Source organism: Chelonia mydas, chromosome 7, assembly GCF_015237465.2.
Source record: "Chelonia mydas isolate rCheMyd1 chromosome 7, rCheMyd1.pri.v2, whole genome shotgun sequence".
Taxonomy (NCBI): Eukaryota; Metazoa; Chordata; order Testudines; family Cheloniidae; genus Chelonia; species Chelonia mydas.
Genome location: NC_057853.1, coordinates 111,637,573 through 111,661,396, shown reverse-complemented (window position 1 = coordinate 111,661,396; position 23,824 = coordinate 111,637,573). Strand labels below are relative to the sequence as shown.

General features: G+C 45.1%; 1 protein-coding gene across 1 annotated transcript; it reads left to right on the top strand.

Moving 5' to 3' along the window:
- Positions 1–2,954: 2,954 nt before the first annotated feature.
- ADRB1 (adrenoceptor beta 1) lies at positions 2,955–6,113 on the top strand. Its single transcript, XM_037905647.2, is given in 3 exon segments — positions 2,955–4,408; positions 5,438–5,472; positions 5,474–6,113. Coding segments are annotated over 3 exon segments (1,422 nt in total). The 5' UTR covers positions 2,955–3,112; the 3' UTR covers positions 5,565–6,113.
- Positions 6,114–23,824: the final 17,711 nt, after the last annotated feature.

Below are 23,824 nucleotides of genomic sequence, written 5' to 3'. Positions count from 1 at the left end.
CAGCAGGACAGCGGGCAGGGGGACTTTTTGTAGTGATAATCAAGGTGGGCCATTTCCAGCAGTTGACAAGAACGTGTGAGGAACAGTGGGGGGTGGGGGGGAAGAATAAACATGGGGAAATAGTTTTACTTTGTGTAATGACACATCCACTCCCAGTCTTTATTCAAGCCTAAGTTAATTGTGTCCAGTTTGCAAATTAATTCCAATTCAGCCGTCTCTCGTTGGAGTCTGTTTTTGAAGTTTTTTTGTTGAAGAATTACAACTTCTAGGTCTGTAATCGAGTGACCAAAGAGATTGAAGTGTTCTCCGACTGGTTTTTGAATGTTATAATTCTTGACGTCTGATTTGTGTCCATTTATTCTTTTACGTAGAGATTGTCCAGTTTAGCCAAAGTACATGGCAGAGGGGCATTGCTGGCACATGATGGCATATATCACATTGGTAGATGGGCAGGTGAACGAGCCTCTGATAGAGTGCCTGATGTGATTAGGCCCTAGGATGGTGTCCCCTGAATAGATATGTGGACACAGTTGGCAACGGGCTTTGTTGTAAGGATAGGTTCCTGGGTTAGTGGTTCTGTTGTGTGGTATGTGGTTGCTGGTGAGTATTTGCTTCAGGTTGGAGGGCTGTCTGTAGGCAAGGACTGGCCTGTCTCCCAAGATCTGAGAGAGTGATGGGTCGTCCTTCAGGATAGGTTGTAGATCCTTGATGATGCATTGGAGAAGTTTTAGTTGGGGGCTGAAGGTGATGGCTAGTGACGTTCTGTTATTTTGTTGGGCCTGTCCTGTAGTAGGTAACTTCTGGCTCTGTCAATCTGTTTCTTCACTTCAGCAGGTGGGTATTGTAGTTGTAAGAACACTTGATAGAGAACTTATAGCTGTTTGTCTCTGTCTGAGGGGTTGGAGCAAATGTGGCTGTATCGTAGAGCTTGGCTGTAGACAATGGATCATGTGATGTGGTCTGGATGAAAGCTGGAGGCATGTAGGTATGCATAGCGTAGTAGGTTTCCGGTATAGGGTGGTGTTTATGTGACCATCGCTTATTAGCACCATAGTGTCCAGGGAGTGGATCTCTTATGTGGACTGGTCCAGGCTGAGGCTGATGGTGGGATGGAAATTGTTGAAATCATGGTGGAATTCCTCAAGGCTTCTTTTCCATGGGTCCAGATGATGAAGATGTCATCAATGTAGCGCAAGTAGAGTAGGGGCATTAGGGGATGAGAGCTAGGAAGCGTTGTTCTAAGTCAGCCATAAAAATGTTAACATACTGTGGAGCCATGCAGGTACTATAGCAGTGCAGCTGATTTGAAGGTATACATTGTCCCCAAATGTGAAATAGTTATGGGTGAGGACAAAGTCACAAAGTTCAGCCACCAGGTTTGCCATGACATTTTGGGTATACTATTCACGACGGCTTGTAGTCCATCTTGGTGTGGAATGTTGGTGTAGAGGGCTTCTACATCCATAGTGACCAGGATGGTGTTTTCAGGAAGATCACCGATGGATTGTTATTTCCTCAGGAAGTCAGTGGTGTCTCGAAGATAGCTGGGAGTGCTGGTAGCGTAGGGCCTGAGGAGGGCATCTACATAGCCAGACATTCCTGCTGTCAGGGTGCCAATGCTGAGATGATGGGGTGCCCAGGATTTCCAGGTTTATGGATCTTGGGTAGCAGATAGAATACCCCTGGTCGGGGTTCCAGGGGTGTGTCTCTGCGGATTTGTTCTTGTGCTTTTTGAGGGAGTTTCTTGAGCAGATGCTGTAGTTTCTTTTGGTAACCCTCAGTGGGCTCAGAGGACAGTGGCTTGTAGAAAGTGGTGTTGGAGAGCTGCCTAGCAGCCTCCTGTTCATATTCCAACCTATTCATGATGACGACAGCACCTCCTTTGTTAGCCTTTTTGATTATGGTGTCAGAGTTGTTTCTGAGGCTGTGGATGGCATTGTGTTCTGCACGACTGAGGTTATGGGGCAAGTGATGCTGCTTTTCCACAATTTCAGCCCGTGCCCGTCGGCAGAAGCACTCTAAGTAGAAGTCCAGTCTGTTGTTTGAGACCACTGCTTCTTGTTCGGTCATCTGCGACCACTGAGAACAGCCGAGCTCCACCCTCTTTGGGACCCCCCTTCAGGTAGTTGAAGGCTGCTATCAAATCCCCCCCTCACTCTTCTCTTCTGCAGACTAAACAAGCCCAGTTCCCTCAGCCTCTCCTCATAAGTCATGTGCCCAGCCCCCTGATCATGAGGCTCTAACCCCGGTGTGTTGTAGCTAAAAACGGGCAGCACGTTTCTTCGAGCCTGGTTTCACATAAAGGCATAAAACCAGGCGAAGGGGCTGCTGAGTTCGGCTACTGAATTACGCTCCTGTCAGTGAAGCTGATGAAGTGAGCTGTAGCTCACGAAAGCTCATGCTCAAATAAACTGGTTAGTCTCTAACATGCCACAAGTCCTCCTTTTCTTTTTGCTCCTGTCAGTGGTTCGAGTCTGAAGCGCGGGAGCGGACGCCCGCTAATTAAACACGATCCTTTATTCACGCCTCCCTGACTTTGCACGTGAAACGCCGGCCCGCAGCCTTCCCTGCTGCGATTACCACACTCCCGCACCCCAATCCGCTGGCTGGGGCTGCGGGTGCCGCGGCCCGGCTCCACCTGGCCCTGGCTGGACCCACCGCACTGGGCTCACCAGAGCGGACCGCGGGACAAGAGGGGGGCAATCGCGGCAACAAGCGGCTGCCAGCGGCACCGCGTCCGCCTGGCAACCGGCGCCGTCCAACACGCCCCAAGCCCGCCCGCCGCGCGCCGCCTCCGGCGGGGCTCCGGGGCGATGGGACGCTCCGAGCCCGGCCCGGGGGCTGCAGCCGCGGGGAGGGGCGGGGGGGTGTGGCCGCTGCCCCCACGCCATTGGCTGCGCGGCCCGTGACGCGCCGGGGCCGGGGCGGGGCGCGGGGCGCCGGAGCCCGCCGCGGGGCGCTGGGAACCACGCTGCAGCCCCGGAGTGGCGGCGGCGGCGGCGGCGGCCGGGAGATCGCTCCGGCGGCTGCTGCAGGGAGGGCGCCCCCGCCGCGCCTCGCCTTCATGCCGCCAGCCCGGCTCCGCAGCCGGCTGCCCTGAGCCGCCCCAGCCATGGGAGACGGCTGGCTCGCCCCAGATTGCAGCCCCCCCAACCGGTCCAGCTCCCCGCCGCCCGTGCCCCCCAGCAGCGCCTCCACCCTGCCCTACCCGCCGGGCAGCAGGCAGCTGCCCCTGGAGCTGCCCTCCCACCAGTGGGCGGTGGGCATGGGCATGCTGATGGCCGTGATGGTGCTGCTGATCGTGGTGGGCAACGCGCTGGTGATCGCGGCCATCGGGCGCACGCAGCGGCTGCAGACCCTCACCAACCTCTTCATCACCTCGCTGGCCTGCGCCGACCTGGTGATGGGCTCGCTGGTGGTGCCCTTCGGGGCCACGCTGGTGGTGCAGGGCCGCTGGCTCTGGGGCTCCTTCCTGTGCGAGTGCTGGACCTCGCTGGACGTGCTGTGCGTGACGGCCAGCATCGAGACCCTGTGCGTCATCGCCATCGACCGCTACCTGGCCATCACCTCGCCTTTCCGCTACCAGAGCCTCATGACCAAGGGCCGGGCCAAGGGCATCATCTGCACCGTCTGGGCCATCTCCGCCCTGGTCTCCTTCCTCCCCATCATGATGCATTGGTGGCGGGATGGAGATCCCCAGGCTCTGGATTGCTACCAGGACCCCGGCTGCTGTGACTTCGTCACCAACAGGGCCTATGCCATCGCCTCCTCCATTATCTCCTTCTACATCCCCCTGCTCATCATGATCTTCGTGTACATCAGAGTCTACCGGGAGGCCAAGGAACAGATGAGGAAGATAGACAGGTGCGAGGGCAGGTTCTACTGCAGCCACCCCCAGCCTCCTGCTCAGGCCCAATCCCACCATCAGCCCATCCTGGGCAATGGCAGAACCAGCAGGAGAAGGACCTCCAGGATCCTGGCCTTGAAGGAGCAAAAAGCCCTCAAGACCTTGGGCATTATCATGGGTGTCTTCACCCTCTGCTGGCTCCCCTTCTTCCTGGTCAATGTGGTCAAGGTCTTCAACAGGGACCTGGTGCCAGACCAGCTCTTCGTCTTCTTCAACTGGCTGGGCTATGCCAACTCGGCTTTCAACCCCATCATCTATTGCCGCAGCCCTGACTTCCGCAAGGCCTTCAAGAGGCTGCTCTGCTGCCCCAGGAAAGCTGACAGGAGGTTGCACGCTAGTGCTGGGGAGCTCTCCCGGTATCCAGGGAGCTTCATCAATACTTTGGGCACCCCAGAGCGCAGCCTCGAAGGGACGTGGTCCGATTGCAATGGGGGCACACAGGGAGGCAGTGACTCCAGCCTGGAGGAGAGGAATAGCAAAATTTCCTATTCGGAATCCAAGGTATAACGATAGGGTGTGTGTCGGGTTTGTGGGGCAGAGGGTTGTGTGAACTGGACACTGAGCATAAAGAAAGACAGGAAGGGAAATGAACAGGAGGAAAAAGGAGGAAAAACCCACCAGGAGTCTGGTTAATAAACACCAGACCAAACTGATCTCTTGCTGTGGAGAGAATCTGTGTTTACTTAAAATTAAAAGCAGGTGAACTTGTATGCAGCATACCTCATCTGAAGCTAAAGGAAACGGGAGGCCACTGACCACTGAACAAAGGAAATTAACAAACTGTCTCAAACCCATTTGGATTATTATTATCTTTTTGTGAGGAGTTCGATGTTGGCAGTTAGGGAAAATAATTTGAAAAGGAAATAAGAAAATAGGTTACGTTTTTCTGAGGGCTCCAGTTGCAGAGGGGCCTGATCCTGAAACACTGAAGTATTGGAAATTTGCCGTTGCCGTCAGCGTTGGCAGGGTCAAGCTGTTATTAACCTTGCTTCAAAGGTTAGGACTATCGGCTATCCCTGTCCTTACTTCTGGGAGCTGCCAGCAGTAGCCCCACATGGAGGAAAAGAGCCTCATTTTAATAAGTGCTGGCTGCCGAAAAATCTCACTGAAGTCCGTGGGAATTGCAGGTGTTCAGCACTTTTGCATATGGCTAAAAGTCACTTTTGAAAGTGTATTTGTGTTCTGGTGAGTTTTATTTTAAGGTCTTGGTAGCTGGGCTCCCCCATTATCTAAAGCAGATAAGAATAAAAAATACATAGTGTTGAACATTGATATACTTGTATTTTGAACAAACCTCTTCTGCTTTTTTCTTCGGCACCAGCAGACTGGTGACTTTTTGTGCTTATCTTCCCTTGCCAGACAATAGCAATCAGGCTGAGAAACTTCTACCTCAAACTGTGCATATTGTACAGGGGAAATGAAAAGGACGTGTTTATATTAAACAGCTTATTTATGTATCACTATTAGTATTTTCTAAAAAAACCCACCCCAGTCATTGAGCCTTCTGCAGTTTGTTCATTGTAATTACAGATGAACAGTAAAAATGAATTCCTTGTATCAACAAAATTACTGCACATTTTTAAAAAACAGCAACATAGCCATTTTTTGCACAGTGTCAAGAATTATAAAAAGAAGAGGAGGACTTGTGGCACCTTAGAGACTAACACATTTATTTGAGCATAAGCTTTCGTGAGCTAGTGAGCTGTAGCTCACAAAAGCTTATGCTCAAATAAATGTGTTAGTCTCTAAGGTACTACAAGTCCTCCTTTTCTTTTTGCAAATACAGACTAACACGGCTGCTACTCTGAAACCTGTCAAGAATTGTAAAGTGAATTAAAGATGTTACTTGCACAAAAAGTCAAATTACAAATAAAACGGGGGTTAAATAACGTCAAACCCCAGATCTATTTCTGTTCTTGTCTGCTATGTTACGATTTTACTGAGAGTTACTTTTTTAATATTACTTTATCAAGGTACTGTACATGTATCTATATTATAAATTAAAGTATCTTAAGGGTCTTTTTATTTTTATTTTTTATGTCCAAGTGCCCACGTGAATCTGCTGTTGTTTTAGCACTTGTGTGTCATTTCCATTTTCCCATCTGTGTGTGTGTGTGTGTGTGTTTTATAATGTATTTATACTCTGGTGCAATTTACTACTGTGTAAGTGATCGGTCAATGTGCAATAAATGTCATTGCATCACAAGCAAGTTACGTTCAGTGTTTCTCTATAGGTTCAGAAGCGGTCCCCGGCTAGACTGGAAAGGACAGAGTTTGTTTTGCTCGGAAATGTGGATAAGGTTAACGATACAGTCCTGTCTAATGGCTTTTCCTGACACAATATTGTAAAAAAGAAAAAAGAAAACAAAAAAAAACCTTTCTAGACCAAATAAGGTTGTGTTCCTGTTACAGTGAGAGCTGCCTACTTCTCTTAAACTAATGGCCAAAACAAGGTGTTTCCAGCCTAATTTTGAAAACATTCGTTTTCTTTAATGATGCCTACTTAGCTATACCAATCTTTATTGTTAAGTGTACTGGACTGGGAGTCAGGATACCTACTATTCAAAAGTACAAAACTATTTCATTCTATTTGGTTTGAAAGCTGAAAATTCTCTGTCTAATAGAAACTTATGCATTGTACTCCATCATGAAGTCAATGATACTCTTAGAATAATTTCACTTCACACGGATGGGGCCTGATCCTGTGTCACTGAACTCTCAAGGACTTTTGCCATTGACTTCAGAGAGAGCAGGGTCAAGTCCCTATTCTATATGGGCCAGAACCTACTCCCACTGAAGTCTATGGAGGTCTCCACTGAGTTCAGGGTATCTAACTGGAGATATAATTTTCAGGCTGTAATGATCTGAAACAATTCCAGACTTTTGTTCTGCTGCATTGTAAAAACACTTTCAAGCAAAATTCACAATGAGTTTGACCCTTCACACACTGGAATCAATGGGAGTATTGCCCTTGTCTTTAGTGGTTGCAGGATCAGGCCCCATAAGTGGTTTCAACTCAGTGAATCAGATCTAAAGACTATTGAAGTTAGTGGGGATCTTTTCTGTTGACTTCCATGGGCTTTGGATCAGGTCCTATATCACACAAGTTAGGTGACTGGTTTAAAAAAAAAAGACTTTCTGTAGCTTAAACAATTATATATTGTGAATAAAGCAAAGCATATGTGGCCCTTATTTTGTGATGGTATGTTACTCTTAGTAGTAGATTCATTTGGGGCCAGGTTCTGCTACCCCTACGCACATTGAGTAGTGTCCTAGTCAGGCTGGTATCGCTGTGAACTTCGGCAGAACTGCATATGAGCACAGCTGAGCTGAGAGGGGGAAGGTGGCAGATTCAGATCTTTCGTGTGCGTCTTGAACATAGAACTCCGTCATAATGCAACATTTTTCACATTGTTTCATAATGGTGGATTTCATTCGGGTAGCTGAATAAATAGTGAATTACTAGAAACTGCTGTGGCAAATAGAGCAACAAAAAGACAGACTGCTCGATATTGTAAAGCACCTCTCTCCTGTGATGTGCAGAATAAAAGTGAGGCTGTCTTTAGTGCTCTAACACTCCGAGGAATAGTGAAGTTAGCAATCAGCTACCTCCCTGGGAGAACGTTTGTGAAAGTCAGTTCTTTCGGAAACAAGCCAAGCCCTAATGTTTAAAATTTCAGGAATGATCTTTTATACGAAGTGCTCTTAATATTACAAGAAGATAATGCTTTTTTATGCAGGACCAAATTGAAGGGCCTTTAGAAGGTGGTTTTGCCATTGATTTCATTGGGGTTCAGGCTTGAACTGCAGTTAATAATTCCCCTGTAACAAGTGAAATGGGCTAAATGCCAAAGTGAAGCCAGGTCAGCTGCCAGATGAAACATACGTTCTATCATCATGGTCCAATGACATCTATTTAAATCCAAGAATTCAATTCTGCCTTCAGTTGTACCCCTACTATTCCAGATAAGTCAGTAGAATTGCAGAGGTGTAACTGAGGGCAAAATTTGACTCCAGCTGACTAATATAGGATGTGATGATTTTATACATGATGGAGGCAGTAGAGTGACGATTTGCTACTCTACGATGGCAGAAAAGATTGAGTCTAATGGACTTCGACCCTGATCCAGCAAAAGCAGTTTAGCACATGCTTAGCTTTACGCATCCCAGTAATCTCACTGAAGTCAATGGGTCTGCTCATGCACTTAAAGTTAAGCGCATGATGAAGTGCTTTGCTGAACTGGGGGCCTTAGATCAGCTTTAGGACCAAAACCTGCTCAGCTCGCTCTCCCTGGGAAAATACACTGGGCCACACTCATCCTTGATTAATGTAACACCCTCAAAGTCACTGGAGTTACATGTAGGATGAATGCTGCCCATTGACTTCAATGGGACCACTTGTGTGAGTAAAGTGATCAGGATTTGGTCATTGTGTTTTGGACAATCAGAAATGACCTGATAGATAGATAGGCTATAGGTAGATACTGCTGTTTTGAAAATCGGAAGGTCTCTAATTGGCTGAAGGATTAAACCTTCAATAAAGATAATCCATCCCGCAATCTGAATGGCTGATACCTGACTCACCGAGTCCAGTGTAAAAAAGGCAGCAGCACCTTAGAGGCTGAGCAAGACATATGGTGTGCATGTGTGTGAAGAAGGGAAGACTATGGATTGCTGTCTTAGTACAGCCTGTTCTTAGTATTAAAGGAGGAATATGCTCTGCGAAGAGTTACAGCACAGCTGAGTTACTCTGGAGGCAGTGAGTCAAACATCCATAATGAATATTTCTTTGAAGAAAACCAGACAGGGATTAACAGTAGGAGCTGCACTAGGAGAGTACAAACATTAGACTTGCAGCCACACACACACTTGCACCGAACAGTTAAGTAACAGAAGAATAGAGACCTGAAGGGAAGAGAGAAGCAGATAAAACAGAAAATCTACTGTAAGAATACGGACTGCATCCATTATGGCTCAAATTGTTGGGCCAGGATGTCTAAACAGGCTTCTAAACTTTAGGCACTAAAATAGAAGTGGCCTGTTTGCCAAAGATGCTAAGTGCCTGTAGCCCCCATTGACTTCCTTGGGAGCTCAGTACTTTTGAAAATTAAGCTACTTCTCTATAGGCATGTAAATGTAAATCTAGGAGCCTAACTTTAGGCATATGGGTTTGAAGATTTGGGCTTCAGTGTAGCTGCTTTTTGCAGGTAAAAAGCATAAGGAAACCAGATCCTGCATTTCTTGTGAATCCAGCACTGTAGACGAGTTAGGAGAGGAGTTGGATTTTTTAAAAGTAGTCAGGTGCCTAAAGATAGGCATCTAATGGAATTTTCAAAAGTTCATAGGTGCCAATGGGAGTTAGGTGCCTAGCCAATCTTGAAAATTCCACTAGGCACCTATCTGCATCTTTGGGCACCCAAATATCTTTACAAATCTGGCTCAAAGTGTGCACCTATATTGCACTTTCATCCATGGATTACATATAGATCTAGTACCAACATGAGCCATTAGTAAACAATAATTGCAACTAACTAAATCTGGTTCAGTAAGTCTGGCCTAAAATGCTTAGAATTACATCTTTACATCGCCCACAACGTGCAAGGAATTCAGCATGATAAGTAGTTTGTTTCTGATAGCATGCACTATTTCTGTTGCAAACACCATCTCTGTCATTTGGCATGCAAGTGTATTCAAATATAGAAGACAACTTCCTTATCTTTTTTTTCCAAGCCTTATCTGAAGTTGAAATTTTATTAATAACTTTTAAGCTGTTATTGTGCAAACATCCCTTGCTCTGCACACTTTCCTAATTTATTATTTCCCATGTGGTAGAACGTACTTACTTCTTCCCCTGCAATATATCAGTGATGGAAACGGTACAGTCCTGAACTAACAGCATAGACATTCTTCAGGCCAAATTCTATCCTCAGCTATGCTTGTGATATGCCACTGGAGTCAGAATTTGGCCCTTATAATCTAATCTTTTATGAGAGCTACTAAGCAACGGCTCCAGAAAGGTCCATTGTCACCAGCAATAATTGACATTTACTAATGAAGCTGGAGCAATTAGTCCCATTAAAAGCATTCAAGGAAAATGTTAACTGCTAAACCACAGTTAGTGCTGTATACATCAAATAATGGGTGTTTAGTTTGTTGGTTTCTGTTAGGTGATATGATGGAAAATAATTATCCTTTGACTAGCAGACAGCTTTGTACTATTCAGAAAGGGGAAGACATGTTCGGTTTGAAGGATTATACCTAAAAATGGTTCTGCTGCATTAGCCACATCAGCAGCTGGCGTGAAGTTAATTCCCATGCACACATACACACGCCCTCCATGTTATTTCGCAACAAGAACAGGAGGACTTGTGGCACCTTAGAGACTAACCAATGTATTTGAGCATAAGCTTTCGTGGGCTACAGCTCACTTCATCGGATGCATTCAGTGGAAAAGACAGTGGGGAGATTTTATATACACCGAGAACATGAAACAATGGGTGTTATAGAGAGCAATCAGGAAAGGTGAGCTATTACCAGCAGGAGAGCGGGGGGGGGGGGGAGGGGAGGGAACCTTTTGAAGTGATAATCAAGGTGGGCCATTTCCAGCAGTTGACAAGAATGTTTGAGGAACAGCGGGGGTGGGGGGGCAGGAAATAAACATGGTGAAATAGTTTTACTTTGTGTCATGACCCATCCACTCCCAGTCTCTATTCAAGTCTAAGTTAATTGTATCCAGTTTTCAAATTAATTCCAATTCAGCAGTCTCTCCTTGGAGTCTGTTTTTGAAGTCTTTTTGTTGAAGAATTGCCACTTTTAGGTCTGTAATCGAGTGACCAAAGACATTGATTTCGGTTTCACTCCTGTCGGTCAAAGTTTTTGGTTTGATTGAAAAAACAGTAATGCAAGCTCCTGAAATAAGGTCAAGCACACTGTCCCACAGGATTGTTTTTCATATGCATCACTGATTCACATTCAGAGGGTGCCAAATTCCAAAATGGCTAAGGAGGAAGTAAGTATTCTTTGTCTTTCTGTAAATAATCATGGATAACATAAGATCAACAGTAGAATTGCTATGATTGCCTTACACAACAGATCCTTTTTTTTTTTACATAGATGTCCATTTAGCCTAAACAGTAATAGCCATGCTAAACTGTGTCAGAGAAAGTGACAGAGTGGGGGAAAAAAAGAATAAACAAGATGATATCTGGTGGCAAACCCGGAGGGGGAACCAACAGAGCTGGATGTTACATTTTCTTTCCAACATAATGTCCCTTATGAAAAAGTCCAATAGATTTTAATAGGAATGAATCTGTCAGCTACTCAATAGAAATGAAATAGCCTTCAACAGAAATGACTCTAAAAACCTAGAGAATTTTATCCCTTCTATATTCTCTAGGCCGGTTAAGCACTTTTCCATAAGGAGATAAACAGTTGGAGCAAACTCCAACACTTCTTAAATGTTCCCCACCTCTAATGCACATTGAAAGAAAAATATCTGAGCCAGCTCCTCAGCTAGCGTAAATCACTGGAGCTTGTTTCAGAGTAGCAGCCGTGTTAGTCTGTATTCGCAAAAAGAAAAGGAGGACTTGTGGCACCTTAGAGACTAACCAATTTATTTGAGCATGAGCTTTCGTGAGCTACAGCTCACTTCATCGGAGCTTGTTTGACTTCCATGAACTAGAATGACACCCACAACCCCCTTCTTCAGCCATTAGGTTCTCAGAATGGCGGCTGTGGGCATACACATTATCTCATTAGGCAAACTGTTTCAACAAAGCCTTTAATTTCCACTGCCTCTGGATATTTACATTGTTCCTCCTAAAAGCAGGTGTGGCTCACGGTTATGCAACTTAAGGGAGTCTTTCTACTGAATTTCGTGGGAGTTGGATAATACCTCATACTGGGCCTGACTCTGAAGCCATTAAGTGAGCTGTAGCTCACAAAAGCTTATGCTCAAATAAATTTGTTAGCCTCTAAGGTGCCACAAATCCTCCTTTTCTTTTTGTGGATACAGACTAACACAGCTGCTACCCTGAAACCTGTCACTTTGCACAGTCCTGCTAAAGTGAATGGGCCCAATTCTCCAGTGCCTTTCGCCTTGTGTTGTCATTTATACCTGTGCAATGAGGATGTATAAGTGATGCGGCCAGTGTAACTCAGTGGAGAATTCTGACCAGCTAATGTTTTACACCTGCTTTGCCAGGTATAAATGATTACACAGGTTACAGGGCAGGTGAGAATCAGGTACTTTTGTAAGACTCCTAGGAGTTATTGCTACTTACTGCTAACATAAGCAGCAGAATTGGGCCTGCCTAGAATTGTATCATGTTTGGGTTTGTCATGTAAACTCTCACACATGTTCCTGGTTCACATTATTTAACTGACAACTGAACATACAGATTCACTTTGCAAACCAACATTGTGGCTAGCTGGCTCTTTGGCCATAGTAAGTTTTACAGCTAGACCCGCCTGCAGAGTCTGACTTGGGATCTGAACATTGGCAGAGCTTTGGGAGGCTCAGATCCAGGGGGTTGGTTTAGGCACGTTTCTAATTTGATGCTCATTGTTAATAATTATGTACCTAGAACTGTAGCGAGTGAAGAGGAAAGCCCACCAGGCCAGCTTCATCCTCTGGCCCTGCACCTTACGCCTGCACTGTCTGTGGCAAGGACAGTCACTTAAGAAGTGGGCTTTTTAGCCACCCACATGCTTTGAGTGTTCATCCACCATCTTCCGAGATGGAGGGCTGCCATTCAGTTCTGTTCGAACAGACCCAACATTTTTCAAAACAAGTAAGACGAGAGTCCTGTCCTCGAAGAGTTTACAATCTGACACAGAAAACAGCAACACAATCCTGCCTTCATCATGGCATCTGTGCACCCAAGACATAAGGACATGGGACAACCTTTTTTCTTTTCTCTTCATCCACTATGTTGGACCCAACACTACAGTCCTCACTGGATATGTCTACACAGCAACTAGCCACCTGCAGATGGCCCGTACTAGTTGGCTCAGGCTAACGGGCTGTTTAACTGCAGTGTAGACTTCCAGGCTCGGGCTGGAGCCCGGGATCTAGGACCCTGGGAGGTGGGAAGGTCCCAGAGATCTGGCTGCAGGAGCTGGAAAGTCCACACTGCAATGGAACAGCCCCTGAGCCCTGGGAGCCAGAGCCAGGGTCAGCTGGCACAACCCAGCCACAGGGGTTTCTCTGCAGTGTAGACATACTGAGAGAGACAAGATGGGACTAGGTGCCTAACCTGCGGTTCTGTAAATCCCCCCAATCTGCATCTTTAGGCACCTAAATCCCTTTAAAAATCTGTCCCTCGAGGATACATCTGTACTGCAGCTGGGAGTGAGCCTTCCTGCCTGGGTAGACAGCCGCATGCTAACGGAGCTTGAGTTAGCAAGTTAAAAATAGCAGCATGGAGGTTGGGGCACTGGGTGGAGCTCAGGCTCTCAAGCCTAGGGAGTAAGGGGGCCTTGATGTGGTAGGCATTGTAGGTACATATAATAAAAAGACAGTCCCTGGCCCAGAAAGCTTACAATCTAACCACAGGATGACAGTAACCAGTGTCTCCTTTAAATGTGAAGAGTTAAAACAAGTCACTTTGGTGGAGCAGTGAGTATTATTTTTATTTCACTTTCAGGCACACTGAAGACTCTAAGATATCCTTCTGGCAGACAGAATATGCTGTGAAAATACCAGAAAGACACTGTATAGTGCCAGGAATGTCAACAGGAGTCACCAGGAGTCATATGTTAAAGCAATTACTTTTCACTTGCTTTTTTTAAAGTACAATCTGGTAATGCTCCTGCTATGATAGTTATTCAAGGGGGGATGAATGTCACAAAAAATTAAAGGGAAAACAACAAAAACAGCTGACTACAGCAGATTATCAGTGTTGTCAATATCACAATGCTTCTTTTAAGAACAAGACAGTCCAAGAAAACCCAAGTGAGACTTTCTGGCATGGAACCGAGTGTGATGCTTTAGATGGACCCACCTAATGGACCCAGTTCTGCCCCTCAGTCACACCCCCAAGTTCCTAAAGGCAGCGAAAGTTCGATGTATATTTCTGAAGGTAGCTTGGCTCTGCAAACCCCAGTCATGCTGAGGGCAGGGTGGTGTCAGTGCCAGTCTATGGTGACAGTTCTGTCTGTGGAATGCACAGTTGGTGCCCAAAGAAGTACCCTCTACACTTCCTTTTTGGGGTGTATAATGCGCTCTTTTCTGCCCCCACCTGCCAGCTTCATTCCATCAGCTGGTAAAGAATGCAGCCCGGGCCCACATCCTCAAAGGTATCTAGGCTCCTAACAGCCATTGAAATTAATGTAAAGTTAGGAGCCCAATTACCTTTGAGGCTCTGGACCCAGGTTCCCATTCTACACCCCCTTGGAATGGCTGGCACTAAGGCTGGTAGCACTAGTGCTCCCAAGGTTTTGCATTCAGGTCCCTCTACCTCACTTCGAATTGCCCATCTGTGCAGAGCCATTTCAGCTCACCCACAGTTGGTAACGAACCAAACTGTCATTTAATTTATTGTTTGGAATATAGCTGAGGTTTAACGATTATTGTTTGTAACGCTTGGGCAGTCATTATATAATTGTTAATCCTCATAAACGCATTTTAAGTAATCATAAGAGCTGTTGTGTAACAATCAGCATCTGTCCTGTTATTCTAAACTCTAGGTGTGGATTGTCCAAGAATTTGTGAAATCAGGTGCAAAAGGGTGTGCCCTTGACCAGATCCTGCTCCCAGGGAAGTCTATCGTAGTTTGTCATTCACAGGAGCAGAATCAGGCCCAATGTATGGCAACACATAATGAGCATCTTTGAGCCCTCCAGGCCCAGGTCCAGCCCAATATGGTATATCCTTGCACTTCTGAGCAACACAGGCTGCAGGCTGTAGCAGAGACTATCTCTGTGGCAGGCTGAGTCCCACCCAGCAGAGGTCAACCACTGTCCTGGAAGACAAGTAACAAACTAACCATCTCCATATCAGGAGTTGTAGAGGCGCGCTCCAGTGTTCTGCTACCCTCTGCTCCGTCACCCTTCCCATCCGGCACAGCTCTGCTGAGATTACTCCGGTCTGCCTGGAACCTGGTGGGAGGATGGGGTATTGCTGGTGCTAGATGTTCTAGGAAGGGGCTTTCTCCTCTGCTTCACGCTTGCCTCGCTAGGTGGTAGATAGGAAGCCTGCCACACCAACTGCACTTGGGCTGGGAGCCTCCAGCATCAGAGGATCTTGGGAAGAATAGAGGGGCAAACTCCATGGCCCTGGGTAGCCTGGCTTCCATACACAGATGGGACAACCCCAGGAAGTCCATTGCTTTGGCCCTGTTAGTCTTTTCCTGTTTTTCCCTAGCTGATGGACATTGAATCATCCTTTGATGAAGAATTTGTCCTTGTGAAAGAGGGATTAAGATAGGCAGAATCATAGGACCAGATCTGAAGCAGCTGAGGATCTGGTCTTTAGGGGACAATTGGAAGGCAAAGGTATCTGACAAGCCACACCCATAATGTAGGATTAATAAAACCACAATTGTATGTTATAAACAAAAGTACTTCCCTCTTGCCGTGGTGCAGGTAACTTTGGAGAAGTCCCACAAAGCTTCCATTGTCTAACACCTGCGACATCCAAGGGTTGGGTTTGGTTTGGTTTGGCCCTATTCCCTAAATATTCACTTGGGAAGCTTGATTTAAAATGTTAGTGAAATCATGTTGTTGTTTAGCGAGACAAAACTAGTTTAAAGATGAGTTCTTTAAATGGCAGCTATGTGTAACACAAGGCAATGTGAGCTAGATGCTAAGGCCCTGGACCAGGCACCAGGAGACCTGTATTCCCTTCCTTGCTACATCAGGAACCTGCTTTATGACCTTGGACAAACCCTTCACCTCTTTGTTTCCCTTTCATTGCCTTGTCTATTTAGATTGTCTGTCTATTTTCTATTTAGCCAGGACATGGGAGAGCAGGGGTCAAGTCCCAGCTTTACCACAGACTTCCGGTGTGACCTCAGGGAAATCACTAGGGTATATCACTAGGGTATATCCAGACAGCACAGTCCTTGAACCCAGGCTGTTACTTGTCTTTACCTCTCCTACCATCCACACATAAAAACCTCTCACCTGGGTTTGGAGGTCCTTAAACTGGGGATTTAAATTAGAGCATAGGCTCTGATTAAACTTGGGCTGGAACCCATCCCCTCTGCAGTTGGAATGCAGGCTAAATCACACACGTACCGATAGTCCTCCAATGCCCTTCCCACAGAAGGACAGACAAGTTCTCCCACAATTGACACAAGTGATGGGGAAAGAATGCAAGATAGGGTCATCCCCGAGAACCAAGGGATATGCTCCCAGATACACACCGGTGAGTGCAGAAACAGTGAGGGCACAGTAATACGGGTAGGGCTTGGCTGTGGAGGATGCTCACAGGTGGATTAGGTTAACCTGCTGGATGCTCAGACCGGAGGACAAATCACCTGGGTTAATTGTGCAGTATAGACACAGTCTCTGCCTCTCCATGCCTCCGTTCCCCGTCTGTAAAATGGGGATGTGGCACTGCTCTACCTCATAGAGGCATTGGGAGGATAAATACATTAAAGAGAGTGAGGTGCTCAGATATTATGGTAATTGTGACAATAGAATGACCTAAAATAGATCAAGGGAAGGCTTTTGGAGCAGGGACTGTCTATCTCTGGGTACATCTCCACTTTGAGCTGGAGGGATAATTACCAGCTTGAGGAGACAGACCTGCACTAGTTCTGATCTAGCTAGGAGCACAAAAAAACTAGAGTGTAGCTGCTGTGCGTGAGCAGCAGGAGGGTCTAGCTGCCCCATGTATGTACCCATCTGAGATGCTAGGCATGTACTCGGGGGCTAGCCACTCGCACTGCCACATTTACATTCTTAATTTTGGCACGTTCGCTCAATCAGCACTAGCATGGATATGTCTGCTTGGGCTGAAATTTACACCTCCCACTTGACGTGTAGACATACCCTCTGTGTTTATAGAATACTCAGCATGATGGGTCTCCTCGGCATTGCTGCAGTACAGCTTCTGGTAATAATAACGAATGCAAGAGGAGTTGTAATACTGGTTCACTCTTTATAGGGTGTGTCTAGACATAGAGTAGAGATTTTTGTTCCTGTTTTAACTTGAGTTGATTGCCAATTAACCCAAGGTAGCTAGCATATTTATAAATGGTCGTCTAGCCAATCCACAGATGCTGTGCTCTGGAGTAAACCACTGACATCTGTAGAGTGTTTTCGACAAATATGTTAGCTAAGGTAACTCAGGTTGGTTGGCAATCAGTTAACTCAAATTAAAATAGGAGCAAAAACTCCAGTCTAGCCAGCCCCTGGTTTGATGAGATACTCAGTATATTGTATTGTTCTCAGTGTACACTGGCAACAGTCGTTTCTGTCACCTTAAAGAGATAAAAGCAAAAACGCCATTGGGCCAAATTCTGCGCCGACTTAAACCCTCCATGATTCCACTGAATACAAATACAAATCTGTGCAGAATTTGACCCAACAAAAATTCTGAGTGAGTAGGGATTGCATAAGGTACCTAAGAAAGCAGACACAGGCGAGGGGGTCCAGTAGCTAGGGTGACCTCAGGACGTCTGAGTTCTACTCCCAGTTGTCACTGATTTACTGTCAGACCTTGGGCATGTTAGGCACCCTCTCTGCGCATTTGTAAAGTGAAAAAAATAATATGTACCTTTGCCGAGTATTTGGAGAGTTACATATGAAAAGCACCATTTATGTATTATTACCTGTATAATTATTCCTCAGCGAGTTACCATTTGAATAGAAGGAGTAACTCTGTTATCTGGTCACAGTCGTAGGCTGTTATCCTCCAGCCACTAGAGGGCAACATGACACACCGAGGCTAAGCTAGGGTAATTTGAAAACAATGAGCAATGCAAAACTATGAGAATTATTTCCATCTGACAGTTAGGCTGTTTTCACAAATACCAGTGTGTCCATTACAGCATTGATGAACTGATAGCAATATGTAAGGCATTCACAATTTTACATATCAAAATCAGCTTTGGGGGAACCAGAAGCCAGAGTAGTGTTAACACTTATTCACAAGTAAAGAATGCAGTGATAAAAAGACTGAAATCATTTCAGTGAGGTGTTGCTTCCATTAATATATTATGTAACAGTTCCATCAGTACACAATTTTTAGTGAACATCCCCTTTGGGTAGATAAATGTATGAAGTCTGTATGTATCCATAACTAATATATCTTCATTTTAAAATTGGCCTGACTTAAATCAGATGCTTTGTCTTTACGTTACAAGGCACCTCGTAAATTAAATGTTTGATATTGTCAGATGCATGCCATTAACACTTCAGGGAGATAATCCTCTCAGTGACCTCTGTCGTGTCTATCAGAATGCCTGACTCCGCAGATAAAACCTCTGGAAGTAGAACAATGATTCTCTGAACTCATCATGGCTTCTTTTCTTCAATTTTGAGCTTTGCAAGAGAAAAATAACCATTATCTGTATTGCTAAGGCAGTTTTGAAACACGGGTTGTTGTTTTTTACTCATCTATTCCAAACATTATTGTATAAAATCTGGTAGAAAAGTGAAAACCTCTTGGGGAAAGGGATTTCTTTTTGCTCTGGTAATAAAAAAAGTGGATAGTTCACATGGCAAAGTTCAATGACTTATTTAGCATCAAATAAGGAAGAAAATAATGAACAGAATGTTATGTGCCTGTAATTCTTCTAGAGGAAACACAGAAGCAAGGGATTTGCATTGTTTTCTGCACTGCTCCCATTCATTAGAGATAAGAAAATGCTGATGACTCTTTTTCTTTCATTTCCTGGCTCCCTTCTTACACTGTTTAGTATTCCTAAACAAGTAGGTGAAGTATCCGTTTTCACCTCTTCTGTTTTAACTTTGGATGGCAACAGGGATGTCACTCTGATTGACAGAAGAAACTTTGCCAGGTTATCCCTCTGAAGTTTGACAGGGTAATTTACGCCTTTCTATCTAGTCTTTTATTGTATTTAACATAACATCAATAACACTCCATAGTTAAGGTTGAAGTTAGTTTCCTATTTTTCAATTTTCATTCCCTGCCAAAGAGAGTTTGTCTGCCACATCTCATACCAGGACAGAATTGTTCTAGGAAGTTTGAAAACAAACTTCAGAAAAGTCATTTACATTTGCGGTGTTTGAAAACATCTTTGTATTTGACTTGTTAAAAATATTCCTATTACATCTCCAGAAGGTCTTGGCCTACACACTCCAGGTTTCTGTTATTGGCCTCATTGAGCAATGCAGTTTAGTGTTTGGTATTGGGGAGGTAGGGGTGGTGGTGTTAGTGGGGGAATTATTGCAAAGCTATGTAATATAAAGAGCTTTCTCATATAAACACCTAACCGGGGTAGGCAAGACAGGGGTTAACTAGTGGGTCCTTAGAGCAGGGCTATAATTAGAAGGCACAGGAAGTCAGGGGAGGGGCTCTGAGAGGAAGTGGAAGTAATCACCAGGTACAGAGGGAATGTCTTGCCTTGCTAGGTAAGTAAAGGTTTCTTTGGTCTTTTGTTTTGGCCTAGGTTAAGGCCTCATTTTTGACTCTGTGTTGGACTAAGGTGTAGAAACAATATGTGTGTTCCTTAATGCAGTGGTTTTTCAAACTTTTTTTCTGGGGACCCAGTTGAAGAAACTTGATGCCTGTGACCCAACAGAGCTGGGGCTGAGGGTTTTGAGGTGTGGGAGGGGCTCAGGGCTGGGGCAGAAGATTGGGGTATGGGGGTGAGGGCTGTGGGGTGGGGTTGGGAATGAAGGGTTTAGGGTGTGGGAGGGGGCTCTGGGATGGGGCAGGGGGTTGGGGGGTGTGGGGGGGTCTGGGCTGGGGGTGGAGGCTCTGGGGCTGGGAATGAGGGGTTTGAGGTGTGGGAAGGGGTTCTGGGTTTGGAGGGGCTGATAGGATCTGTAAGAGCAGGACTCCCTTCCTGTGGGCTTTATAAGCCCCCTGGATTTGAGCTTTCAGTGCTGGGCTTTTTAAATGTGAAACTTGCATGAAAAACAGTCTAAAGATAGAAGGGATCTCATTGCGATCACTTTGATGTTCTCTATAGAACCCAAACATTAGAATGTCTGGAAAAGGACAGTGAATGGGCTGGCAAGTATTCTGCTGGCATACAGTCACATGGGATTGCTCTGTCCACTGTACAAGCTCCAATTTTGTTTGTGGAACGTGTCTTGTACGTGGGTTCTGGCTGAAAACAGTGGTGCTGGAACAGTTTTTGGAATGGGGGTGCTGAGCTGCACCCCCCTTTACCCCTGTCTGTGCCCCGCTACTGCCCCTAGAGCTGGGGCCGGCAGCAGAGCCCCTGGGACTGGCAGTGGGCCCAGCAGCCAGGACCCTGACTGGGCAGGGGCGCAGGGCTGGTGGCTGGGACCCTGGGCACAAAACTTGGGGGTGCTGCAGCACCCCCCACATCTCTACTTCCTGTGCCTATGGCTGAAAACCTGGATAACCTCTGTTCAAGGATTAAAGTTGTTGGGTGTGTCTGCCATCAAACCTCCAGGACTCTGGGTAACTGAGGAAGATCTTACTTCAGATTAAGGCCTTGTCTAAACAAGGTTTTTTGTACTAATTTAATGGCACTAGTTTAAAACTGATCCCTTAGTGTGGATGTAGTTATATTGGTTTAAAGGTAAGTGTTATACTCCCATGAGAGGTGGCACCAATTAACTATATTGTTAATATAGTTATTAAACCAACTACAGTAGAACCTCAGAGTTACGAACCTCTCAAGAACAGAGGTTGTTCGTAACTGAAATATTTGTAACTCTGAACAAAATGTTATGATGGTTCTTTCAAAAGTTTACAGCTGAACATTGACTTAAGGCAGTTTTGAAACTTTACTACGCAGAACAAAAATTCTGCGCTTGTGTCATTTAAATTAAGATGGTGAAAAGCAGCAACAGTTTCCTTACCTTGTCAAATCTTTTTTTTAAAACTTTCCCTTTATATTGTTAGGAGTTTACGTTTAACACCGTATTGTACTGTATTTGCATGGGTGGGTTTTTTGTTTTGTTTCTGTTGCTGCCTGATTGTGTACTTCCGGTCCCAGATGAGGAACGTTGGTTGACCGGGTCAGTTCGTAACTCTGGTGTTTGTAACTCTGAGGTTCTACTGTATATTAACAATGCAGTTCAAGTGGCTCAAAATCTATAGACCACTAAGGATACAAAGGTCAGGGTATCGCCATAGAGTGGCAACCGATTTGGAATACAATAAGAAGCCAACCCCCAAACCTTCAGGCAGAACTGAAATGTGACTGCAGCTGAATATTTGAGGCTTAGTAAGAGTCTTGCAGTTAAAGCTGTTGCTGGTAATCTTTTCTTTCCCACGGGCACTTTTGTACTTCCTGGTTCTGATGACAAATGGACCTGGGCCAGCCTGCTTTTCAGACCCAGGAGGTTCAGGCCATTCATATAAGCTTCAGAAATGCATCTTAATTTTTAACAGCTTAGCCAAACGGAACAAAAATTTTTTGAGTTCCAGACATCACTAGTCCTATCTTACACATGTCACCACAGGAGTCCTTGCCACTGAAATTCTAACCCTTCCCACATATGATAGTACATGTGGAATGAAGATCTCTCAAACAAGTTTTCCATAATCTTTCTATTTTGGCCTGCTTTTCAAGGTCATCTGTCTGGCCCGCTGCCTTTTACAAGACAGCATCTGTATGTACACGGGAGTGGCAGATCTGACTAGCAGCTTGATTTACAACCTGCTTGCAGCCTGTAAGGATGTTGTTGTGACATTGTATCATTGCCAGTCTTCTCCATTCAGGATGTGTGGAAAAGCAGCCATCTGGTTTATAGATGCAGCACCCTGGTAAGGTCATATCTATTTCCTTCTAGAGAAGGATGAAGTTTGTTTTCATAAAGTGATAAATAAAAAAGGCTGAATAAATAAAGGGTCCAGTCACTTATGAGTGAAGTTCAAAGGCTGACACGTCCAGGTCTAAAACTTCAGATCCCTGAATTTCCACTATTCTATACCAGTGTGGGGGGGGAGCCCAACAATACGGTCATAGTCCCTAACTGAAATATGCCTAGTGGAAGGAGCACTGGACTGGGACTCAGGAAACTTGAGGGCTATTTCTGGCTCTGCCAATGGCCTGCTGGGTGTCCTTGGGCAAGTCACTTCATCTCTGTCTCAGTTTCCCCATCTGTAAAATAAGTATAATGATACTGACTCTCTTTTTTTTTTTTTTTTTTTTTAAAAGTACTTTGAGCTCTACTGAGGAAAAGCCTTAAATAAGAGGTAGGTATTTGTCCCTTCTTGAAGTGCTTTAAGGACATGTGGTGTCTTGTAAGATACTTTAAAAGGTGAGGGTGAAGATAGATACATTGATATATTTTTCTGAAGTGGCCAATGAGTTGTTTTTGTGTGTGTCCTGCCTGAGTTGCTTTAAAGGGGCCTGACTCTTTTCAAAGGGCAGGTGCTTTGGCCTTTCCTGAAAACCAAGCCCTTTAAAGTGTCTGATGTTGAATCCAACATCACCTCACCAATGAGTTTGCCATGCTTTTATTGGGTCTAGGCCACCCAGGATTTTCAAGAGTGATCAACTTCAGCGGTTTAAAGGTTCACAGCCCAGTGTCTTGGCCATGCAAAAGGATTGTATAATTACTCAAGTGCAGAATTCACAGTTTGCTATTCAGGCTCATCAAGAGTCTGTATTTGGTACTTTGTATTTGGTATCAGGGCTGCAGCCAAATTCTTACTCTGATGTGGAGCTGGCACAAAAATAGTCTCTGATCCAGTCATTATGTCAACATTTTTGCCAGAAATAACTAGGGTGAATATTTCCCCAAAGGCCACTGATTTACAGTAAAGCTGAGTCGCAGTGGGGGAGCGGCAGGGTTAGGGTTTGGTAACTGCCTTAGAAAATGAGGAACAGGATCATCAAATGTGAAGTAAAGAAGCTCCAGAAGCAATCTTCCAAAAAAAGCATAAACTGTCAGTAGTCAAAGTTCCAGTTTAATCTTAAAAAAACAATAACAAAAAAACAGCTGGTAGGTTCAAATCCTGCCCAAGCTGATAGTGATTTAAAGTTACTACTATTTGGTGATCCTTAGGCAACCAAACAGCACTCAGCCCAGTTGATTTTAATCAACAGCAACAAGATACATTTTTCTTCGACAAACTTTCTTCCACAAACTGCCAATGAGCCACATTTTGCTTTCATTTACACTAGTTTCACATTGGCATTATTCCATTGCATTGGATGGAATCACTCCTCTTCCCACTCTCAGTTGTAAGAATTAGACCCAATCACACTAAGTATGTCTATATCGTGATAAAAGATTGTAAAGCTCCTTACAAATCCTGTATCCTCTGTCTGTATTCCTCGAAGACCTTCTTCAGGTTTAAAATGAAAAGCAGTTGAAGTCTTGGCCTGTACAAAACCGCTCACTAGCAGATGTGACAAAAATGTTTTGTCCCAATAGAAACCTAACCCCACGAATGTTTTGAAACATTCCTTAAAAGCTTAAGAGCTATTTTCATTTTCCCCCACCCCAATTTCTGTACTGTTTGTCCTGAATTTGTTGCTGTTTTGTGTTTAGTTTAACACTGCATTCCAGTATTGAAATAGTTGTTCTGTAGCTATAGGAATTTGTTACTCAAACCGTACAATCCTGCTGGAAGAGGGAGTGTGATCTGGTGGCTGAAACTCTAGGAGACCTAGCTTTTATTCTTGGTTCTGCTTCACCTCTGTATCTTCTCAGTCTGTAAAAGAGAATGGGACAACATATCTAACTCACAGGGGTAGCTGGAGTTAGTGGCTTCCATTGGGAGCAGTATGGAACCACCATGCCTAGAAAGAGCATAGGGGCAGATTGTCTGCTTTCACTGTGCTCCCA